General features: G+C 32.4%; 2 protein-coding genes across 2 annotated transcripts in view; both read left to right on the top strand.

The window, feature by feature from the left end:
* The window catches only part of LOC105625586 (alpha-sarcoglycan), a 24,226-nt gene extending 20,902 nt beyond the window's left edge, over nt 1-3,324 (top strand). Inside the window, exons 7-10 of the mRNA XM_012206912.1 lie at nt 856-927; nt 1,416-1,559; nt 3,154-3,222; nt 3,300-3,324. Coding sequence (XP_012062302.1) covers nt 856-927; nt 1,416-1,559; nt 3,154-3,222; nt 3,300-3,324 — 310 coding nt within the window. The remainder of the gene's footprint in view (nt 1-855; nt 928-1,415; nt 1,560-3,153; nt 3,223-3,299) is intronic.
* A 2,180-nt stretch (nt 3,325-5,504) lies between these two features.
* On the top strand, nt 5,505-9,669 carry LOC105625597 (wolframin). Its single transcript, XM_012206922.1, has 6 exons — nt 5,505-5,562; nt 6,255-6,359; nt 6,534-6,750; nt 6,835-7,055; nt 7,569-8,770; nt 8,878-9,669. Exons 1-6 carry the CDS (start codon nt 5,505-5,507, stop codon nt 9,667-9,669), a joined length of 2,595 nt encoding a protein of 864 aa, XP_012062312.1.
* Nucleotides 9,670-10,325: the final 656 nt, after the last annotated feature.

The following is a 10,325-nucleotide window of genomic DNA, read 5'->3' as shown; positions in this document are numbered from 1 at the left end:
GAGAGAGAGAGAAAGAGAGAGAGGAGTAGCCCGTAGAGAATCTATTCATCGGAATACGATTCGAGCGGTAATGTCATAGCCTACCGGAAGAAATAACGGAAGAAATCCGGTTTTCAAAATTATACGATAGTTTTATCAGCGGGCGGCACAATTTCTTCGGTTTTTAGGACATGATTTTTTCCTATTCTAACTAAATTTTTCTGACAAATATAAACAAATATAAACAAAAATTACAAGAGAATCAAATATGAAAAATTTTCTCATTTAAACATTTCTTTATTTGAATCTTCATAGATCTTATATTGTTGTATCAAAAATTTTTATTTTACAGATATTTTAGTTGATAGATATCATAAACATTAATATAAATTTAAATTAATATAAATTAATATAATTTTTTAAATTAATATAAATTAAAAAGAATATAATTTATTAATTTAACATTACGTTAACAAAATTAAATTAATGGATGTTTATGATATCTGGCAAAGTTCTATAAGTATTTATACAGTTTCTTCACTTTTTATCATATTATGCCTCATGTATGTTCGTAGCTCCAAGGCTTGCGACTATTGTGTTCTGACGTAAATGGTAATTAAAATACCAGTCGCTGCGGAAAAATAGTATTGCTAGAGTCTCGTTTTATATATATAAGAATAAATTTTAATACATAGTTTTACATACATAGTTTAATTTATGGATATTACTATAATATAATTTATGAATTAATGCAAACATTAATGTTAAATCGAGCAGACCAGATTTGCACAACAATATTAATTGATCAATCGCTATTTGGATTTTGAAGGCACTTTTGCGATGAAAAATATGGATATTTATATTTTATTTTCCTAGGACGGATCCGGAGTCAGATGAATATTTCGATGAACTCTTTAATATTTTCCTTTTGAGAGAACAACCTGTCAGGTATGTTCTGTCGTTGCATAAATAATTTAAGATTATTTTAATCTACTAATTTTCGCAAAGTAACATCGTTACTACAAGATTTTATTAATTTCATGTGTTTGGCGTAAGTCGTAATATCGCCGATTAAACAAAAATTATCAACTAAGTTGAAATTTGTTTTCAATTAATTTTTCATTTTTTAGGCTTTCCTATCGTATTTGCATGTTACATAATACTTCACACATTTAAACATAACGATGCTAGAATTGATAAACGCTTCTTAAAACTTTGCAAATGAAGATTAACGACACTTATGTTCATCATATGATAATCATGATGACAAAATAACGGCTAGGTTTAAAGCTGGATTTTATTCATGCTCCTAAACTCCATCCTTTGTTGCATAATATAAATGCGCAAAATCCGGATTGCGGGAAAATTAATGTTTATTAATGTTAATTAATGTTAAATATCCGCTTTAACGGAATGAGATATTTCTATTTTTACAGAGAGAAACGGGAACCTACGCCGGGAGAAGGAGTTGGAAACAATGGAATACAAATGGTTCAGTATGCTGTGCCAGAAAGAGGTACTCTGAAATCATTGTCAGCTCAGCCACCAAGTCCGAATGATTCCCTATCGCGAAGTCCAAGGTATAGAAATTTACCCAATATAATAAACATCATCCAGTTTAGAGCTTAATCTATAATGTGCTTTTTGCTTTCTGTTTCTTACTCTTTATCTCTTAACTTTTTTCCGTTCTTACAGTCGTTTTACTGACGATCATGTTTCTTGTCATGTATTTTTTGTCTTTTCCGAAGTTTATCGTCAACGTTTATCTCGGGCGATAGAAACGAAGAAACAGGTTTAGAGACAAAAAAGCAAAGATAAAAAATGGTAAAAAACAAGAAACAGAAAATAAAGAGCGCATTATATAGATTAGGCTTAATTTTTTACAAAAAAAGCTTAATTGCAGATGAAAAATCTTGTTTGTTAGAAAATTGTCGCGAATCGCGAATTTTTCATTGAAACGGATGAAAAATACAAATAAGGGCCAGAGGAGAAGGGAGGAGGGAAGGAGGGACACATTATCGTGCATCTTTTTACAACGAAATCCAAATGTGATACCGGTTTCGATTTCTAGAAATCTATAAGCGTGAATAACATTCGATGAATATTCAAATCATTTTTTTTCCATCGGAACCTCTTTCTCGAGATCTTGTTTCAGATAAAATAAAATCATTAAAGATTATCTCGTTTATTACGTAGCTGGCATAGAGCAAGACATCATTTCTTAGGAAGAGAACACTCTGTGTATGCGCGCAACTTGCAAGCAGATTCATTAATCAAAATGAATGTGCTAACGTACTTTATTACTGTACAGTAATTATTTCCAGTAAAATACACTTCAATGCAATCGCATTGCGAATCTATTACGTGGAAGTCGTAAAAAGCCATTCGTATGATCGAATGAATTTTTCTTTACTTTTTACAAGAATTGAAATTACGCAAGAGAGCATATAATTGCAAACATAGTAGCTATTGTTTATATAGAACACTTTTGATTATTGAATTGATGACGACAAAGTTTTAAAAGACTTTTAAAAAATCTAAACAATATAAAAAATCGACATCATTAAAAATTAAAAGAATTTGAAAGATTTAATAAGTTAAAAGAACTTTTTATTCTTACTTTTTTATTAGTGTCTCTTAAATCTGTGCTACACTAAGCAATATTTGAAGATTAAAGATTACAAATTGGAGATTAGAATTCAACCAATCAGAAGAACAGATTAAAATTAAAATTATCTGATTAACTGTTCGAATTCTAATCTTCAATTTGCAATCTCCATATGCATAGTATGTGACATAGACATAAAAGATATCAGTAAGTAAAAAGCTCTTTCAACTTCTATGAACACGTCATAATATGACGCAAGCTTTACACATTTCTCTGTATTCCAAGCGATGGTTCAGTGTGACAGTTTTAAATATTAACTATATAACTGTGACAGTTTTAAATATTAATTATATAACTAATATTAACTAATAGTGTTTTCGAGTGCAATGAGTTTGAATCTAATCCAGATCGGTTAACCCGAAAATACGACCTCGTTCAATCAAAAACCAAAGAGCATGACGTTAATAATTCGATCTGGGTTGAATTCGAAACCATTGCACTCGAAAATACTATTAGTTAATATTAGTTAATATTTTCAATATAATATTTCTAATATTACTTTTAAGAATCTCTGGTGAACGTTGCAATCCATATATTCGTCCAAATCCGCCGCCCTACGCCGGACCAAGCAACTTGTAAGTATTTCCGATCGCGACTTTTACATACGTTCTAGATTCACGTATTACATATCCGTTTTGTTTCGTGTTCGCAGTGCCGGTTTACGCGCCGATTTCTGACTACACGAGCAGCCCGCGAAAACCTGGTTCTGCTAAGTGAAATATAATTCGCGGGTGGCTTTCAACGACGTTCCGAGAAAGGTATGAGCCGAGTATTGCAAACTCATCGAAACCAGCTCCAAATTTGCAAGTTGAATCACATCAAATACGCACGTCGCTTATTATCGGTAACCATAAACACGTATTGCGTCACGCCTTCCAAGCAATATATCAACGGTTTGTTACGATACATTAAGTGTTCCCTCTGGGAAGTCGATTTACGTTAAAAAAATTTTTCGGAATTTTATTTTAATAGAATAGAATAAAATAATAAATAGAATAGAGAGAGATGCGTTACGATTATACTTATAGGAGAGCATTTTTTTCGAGAAGCATTGTGTCCAATAACTTATACTTGTAACAATAAAATGAATATTGTTATGTAAAATGAATAACATACGAGAGTATTATATATAGAGTATTATACTTTATAATAACTGTAGTGAAGTTCATATCGATGAAATAAATGTGTAACACTATAGAAACATTGTGCTTTAACATTTGCTCTCATATTGACAATAGGCAATCGAAAGTGGAATTATTTATTTCGTTAACAATGTATAACAATATATTCTATGAAAAAATAATTTTTGTAAGTATTCTGTTCTAAAAATTGTACTTCATAACGATTTTAGTGAAGATTGTATTAAAGAAATAAATGTGTAATACTAGAAACATTGTGCTTTAATATTTGTTCTCATCATGACAATAAGTAACCAAAAATGAAATTATTCCAATATTTATACAATATATATACATAATATATAAATTCCATGAAAAAATAGCTTTTGCGTTCTGTCCTTGTTGACTCTAAAGGGAAACGAGTAATTAACATTTACTTAGAAGATAAACATTACTTGATGAATTAAGAATCAGTCATTTATCGTTCGCTAAAACGGTGATTAAAATCATCTTGACGAAGGTACTTCGATTATTATGTTCAATTACGATAAAATAAATATTATGTAATATATTTTAAATTGTATTTCGCAATAATTGTAGCAAAATTTGTATTGAAAAAAATAAATGACTAAAAACGTTGTGCTTTAATATTTGCTCTCATATTAATAATAGAAAATAAAAAATGGTATTAACTCTTTTGTTAACAATATATAAGTTTCATAAAAAATAAATTGCGTTTTGTCTTATCGGCTCTAAAGAAAAATGAGTAATTAAAGAAAAAACATTTTTCACTTGAAAGAAAAAACATTATTCGGCGAAAAAAGGAACATTTATCGTTTGTTAAAACAATCATTAAAAAAATCATCTTGACGCACGTACATACCTCAATTATTGTGTCCAATTACTTACCTTGTGATAAAATAAATATTGTGTAACATACTTTAAATTGTACTACTTCGTAATTACTGTAGCAAAATTTGTATTAAAGAAATAAGTTACTAAAAATGTTGTTTGTTTTAATATTTGTTCTCATATTAACAATATATTTCATAAAAAATAAATAGCGTTTTGTTCTTATCGGCTCCAAAGAGAACTAAAGTTCACTTGAAAGAAAAATGTTATTCGATGAAACTAAGAATTTATCGTTCGCTAAAATGGTTATTAAAATCGTCTTGATATACCTATCGTTAATCTTCTACCGGACACCATGTTTGGAAAAAACAAATTGGTTGCGAAAGGTTTGCGGAGTAGAACAGGAATTTGAAGTGAGAATGAGATATGAAAGTGTGGATCTGTAAAGGATACAAAAGCATGGATGAGAGATTTTTTTCGCTCATGGCTTAAGCGGATGATCGAAAGCTAACCTTTCACTTTCCAACGGAGGATTCTTCTATTCTTTAAGGCGTACAGTCGGGAGAGACGCGAGATTCAAATTTCGATGTGGCACTGGCGCACCCGGCGTTTGTTTACGTTCTCAACCTGATCCAACCCAACTTGACTTGACGCTGGACAGGGACGCGCATGCGTCGCGCGTCCACGCTTACCCAGCTATTCAACAGGAGCGCTCAACGGAGTCGCGTGACGTGTGTGTAGATTGTATTGTGATCATTGGAGTTTCGTGATCGCGGCGAGAGATTCGGCAGTTACAAGACAAGACGAGGTCGCGTTTCGAGGAGGCAGAATTCATCGCACACGCGAGAACGCGAGTTCGACGAATCTCAAACCGCGCCCTATGAGTCATGGCTGGTATTGTACCACTGTCTGGTAGATCCGGCAGAAAACAGTGGACGCTTCACGGTAATCATCGCCGGGATGGCTCGGGGAAACGCACCCGGGGATCGCCTAGACGAGAACGTGTCCGACTTCACGTTTCGAGACACGCATGTGATTCATAATAAAAACGGCGCGATATTCGACGCGTTTCAATACTTGTCTCTTGAACAGACAAGTGTGAATCGTCGAACAATGAAAATTAATCTCTGACAGATCTCCATTTCGCATTGCGAAATTAAATGAATCGCGGAATTAAACGATTTGCTAATTAGTCTCTTGTTAAAAATTGTTTTTATTTTAATGCAGTATCAATAAAGATATGTCATTAATTGCCTATTGATATGTAATTATCTATATATATTACATCAACAAAAATTGTTTATTTAACTAAATTGTTTATTTAATTAAATTAATTTAGATCATCTTTTTATTTCTTTCGTTGGAGGATGTATGTATTTAAGTAAGAATAAAATTTTGAAAATAAATAAATAAAATATGTATTGAAATAGAATGATACAACAAACAATACATGAAGTTATCATGAAGCAATATATATACATGAAGTTGATATATTTCATATATGTATATATATTTGAGACATCATCTGACAGTATAATACATATATGTTATATACATATATGTGTTGACACAATGAACATGAATTCTGATTAGTTTTTTTTTCTGCTTAAATAGCTAATTCTAAGTCCTATTGATAGATGGGCCTAAAGGTTCTCTTAGACGTTTACGTTCTCGATTGGCAGAAGACGGCTGTCCAGAATCTCAAGTAATTTTGGCTAAACAGTTGTTAGAGGAACAATGTGGTACGTCGAAATATATGCTTGATAGCAAAGTTTTTCTCATGTTATCCATTATTTCTTGACATACATATATAATTTATATCTATAGTTTTCTGATAATTGAATTTTAATTTAATTTAATTTATATAATGTCCCTCTGTATGTAATTTATAACTATATTTATAATTATATTTTAAGAGCTTGATGTTGATAAAGAGGAAAATGCAAAATTGGGTGTTTACTGGCTGACAAAGGCCTCGGAGCAAGGAAATTTAGAGGCGACTGATATTCTCAGAAAGTGCTTGACAACTGGCCGTGGTATCACGGAGCATAACTATTACGACGTAAAAAGTTGTTTAGACATGACACAGGATGAGAAGTTGGCTAGAAGAGCGGCGAGGGAGATGTTTATGAGGTAAAGAACAAGTAATTGAACATTAAGACTAATAAATAAATATCACATGCTGTATATATGAATGTAAAATTGTTATTTCATCAGTTTATCAAACGGTGAGGACTTCATAACTACCGAGCAACTACAAAAACGTATGAGAAATTTATCGTCCCCATCAACCAGTAACGCTGATTATTTTCAATCGAACAATACTTCCAGCAATATATCGCAAAAGGGATTAAGCGACAACGATTGCTTCCTCAGAAATGGGTTTCCTGATGATTCCCCACCTACGAAGGATGAAGATCGAACAAATGATGTTCATGGTAAAAGAGAATTTCAATATATTAAACTAAACTGCTTTATATATTATAAACTAGACTAACAAGTCAAATAAAATAGAGACGGATCAAATACAAGTTCGAAGCTAGATTTTGAATAATATTTATATGTAAATAATAATATTTATATGTAAATTTTAAATATACACATCTTATATAAATTGTGTGCCGATTAGTTCTGTCAAACTTCAAACGCAATCTTAAACTTATTGCGAAAAATATTATCCTGACTAATAGTCTTTGCAGTGTTTTAAGGAGCTTATTATTAAACTGATTAATTTGTGAAATTGTTATTTTAGCTTCAGTTTATGATTTTTAAATTTGTAATTGGCGTATAGTTTATATAACTAAAAGATGTATTTAAAATTTACATATAATATAAATATTATTAGATATTAAAATTTAATCTTGATCATATTTTATTCTTATTTGAGATTTTCACATTTTTGATCACTTTTTTTATTGAGTTTTTAATGTAAGTTTATTCTGCAATCACAGGTTGGACGGATCAAGGTGAAAAGATCACAGAGGCTGCTCTAGTATCTGCGGCTGCAAGCTACGCACGCGGAATGCTTCCAATAGTGTCACATGCTCTCTGCATGGTGGATCCTTCCGAATTGGTGCTGGATACGATACCGCTGCTGCAGAGGCCATTTGTTCATCCGTTTGCATCGCTAAAACGTCTCTATAGTTGGTTGGTCGAGACTTTGGGTCACAGAGGAACGTCGATCAACAGAGTTCTCTTTACGTCAAATCTACATATTCTTTTATTACTGTTACTATACTCCTTGTTTGGCACAGAAAGTCTAATACTTTTTATACCGATGGCTCTCTACTATCTCTCATTTGTAGTCATGGTGGTAGCCACCTTCCAAATGCTTCAACGGAAACGCGAATTTAATGATTTCCGCGTGTGGTCTGGCCTATTTCTTAGTTACTCAGGCGGAAATCTGAATCCTGAGGAGGCAGAGTATCAATTCTGCCGCAACAACTTGAAACCGTATGGACATTTCTTTCTTGCGTTGCTACTAAACTTGATGATCTATCCTCTGATAGCCCACCAATGGACTCCACAATCTGAAATCACTATAGTAGCAGTTACGCTCACTCTTATCACACTGTGTAGTTTCATGTGGAGAGACTCTTCGCGGTTTCCCGATTTTTTAGCCCTCTTCAGTTTCGGCGTACATGTACTTGCTAAGTATCCTTATGAGACGGACATGGTTGTGGCGCAAAGCTGGAGATTCTTGGACATCAGAGTGCCAACATTCGCATCTTACGTTGTCGGCAATGGTATAGAGTTTTGTCTAAATTTCCGCGCCGTATTTTACCTCTTGATACCGGCGGTGTTCGCGAAAATGGCTGCGAGGGATGGCTGGCGCGGCACATATCGGATTTTAATACCTCATTGCGTTACTCTGAGTTGGTGGCAAATAGCAATCTTTAGTTCTCAAGGTGCAACATGGTATGGCTTAATAAGAGGCGCTCTCGCATTAGTTGGCATGGTTCTATTTCTTCCAATTGCCGGTATTGCTTCCATCATTTTACCAATCGTAGCTATTGCCAAATACTTGTCAGAAAATGATCTGGTCATGAGGATAGCGATTACTACTGTACTCGGAGGAATGCCATTTTTTGCTTCATGGTATCTGAGGAAAACCAGAACATCAAGATTTAATTGGATCATTACGCTCATGCAAGTACGTATATTATCATTTCTTCGTCTTCAACTTAGATATACTTTATATATTTACAATGTATATGTATGTCTTACTTGTATATAAAATTATATAAATGTTTTCTATAGATTGTTCTTGGCGTTAGCGCTGCGACATTTTTATCGTGGCCGATGATAATGGAATATAATCAGGATTCCGATGAGGCGTATGACATTGTTTCTACTTTAACATGGGATCAGTATCAGAATTACTGTCATCAACCTGCGTGGGAAGAATTATCGTCGAAAGCGCAAGTTCAGGTGCAATGCGCTCAATTGGAAGGCATACCCGTCTCATGGGAAGGCTATGTGACAAATATTAGAGTAAAATCGATAAAAAACAATATTGCAGTTGTATTAAACAAGTTTCCCAATAATATTAGAACAATACTTAGTTGTATGTATGGGGAACCGTACGAGGAAAATTGTAATTCGGGCGATGACACTCGCACAAAAAACTGCAAGCACATCACGAACATTCAAAAGAAAAAGAACAAATGTTATTTTCCATCTTGGGATCAATACGAGTTTGAGATATTCGTCAAGATGAAAAGCGGCATATGGGGAAGTACCACGGAAATACGTCTCATTGCGGATCATTCTTTCACCAATTTTAGTCTAAACATATATCCAGGTGATAAGATTTGGTTTTCTGGAGCGCTTCTGAATAATGGCTTAGAAACAGAATCTCTTCTTGGTGGCACTGAACTGCATATCGATTTGGAAGAGGTAGGATGTCTTGCATGTAACTCTCTTGATTTGAAAACATCTTACAAACGTTATAAGTATCATATAAGTTTAAGCTCTATTATCAGAGATCTTTGTCTCAGTGTAAAGACTGTATTGAATTTTCTGTTAAATCCGATTGTGATGTTCAAATAATGATATTCTATATGACTGAATTTTTTAGATCTCTTAGCTTTTTAAACTCAATGTAGTAAAATTTTTTCGATATCTAATTATTACAGTTGGTTAAATATGATTTATATATTAAAGAAAAATTAAACTACTATTAGAATTACTAGAATCTGGACAAAAATAAAATCTGAAAAAAGAACACTGAATAAATAATTAATATATTTAAAAAATACAATTTTAATAAACTACTATAATATTTATATATTTGCAGTAATTCATTGCAACATATTTGTTGTATAAATATCTTAAAAGATATTTCAGCATGAAAAATTTATTAAAAGATTTTTATTAGGACGAACAATTTAACTTGATAATTATATTATTATTGTAATCAATTATCACTTTTTGAATTACAATTGAAGATATATTGCCCTGTACAAAACAGTGTGTTAAATGTAATAGCATGCTAAATATGGTATAAACTGAATTAAATAAGAAACTATTATGTACATAAAGCAGAGCGTTTCTTCAATGTTTGACATACATGTAAATGTGTGTGTGATATGAAAGTAGAGAATAGTGCTAATATTTTGATGTTACCAAATGCCTCAGGCAATATATACATACACAAAAAAACTATATACTATATACATAGAACACACACACTCTCTCTCTCTCTC

Source organism: Atta cephalotes (genome assembly GCF_000143395.1).
Source record: "Atta cephalotes unplaced genomic scaffold scaffold00001, whole genome shotgun sequence".
NCBI lineage: Eukaryota > Metazoa > Arthropoda > Insecta > Hymenoptera > Formicidae > Atta > Atta cephalotes.
This window is presented reverse-complemented; position numbering and strand designations above follow the sequence as displayed.

Coding starts and splice junctions, on each gene's coding strand:
- LOC105625597 (XM_012206922.1), top strand. CDS start 5,505: ATGGCTGGTATTGTACCACTGTCTGGTAGATCCGGCAGAAAACAGTGG. Junction 6,751..6,834: donor GCGAGGGAGATGTTTATGAG/GTAAAGAACAAG, acceptor TTATTTCATCAG/TTTATCAAACGGTGAGGACT. Junction 7,056..7,568: donor TCGAACAAATGATGTTCATG/GTAAAAGAGAAT, acceptor CTGCAATCACAG/GTTGGACGGATCAAGGTGAA.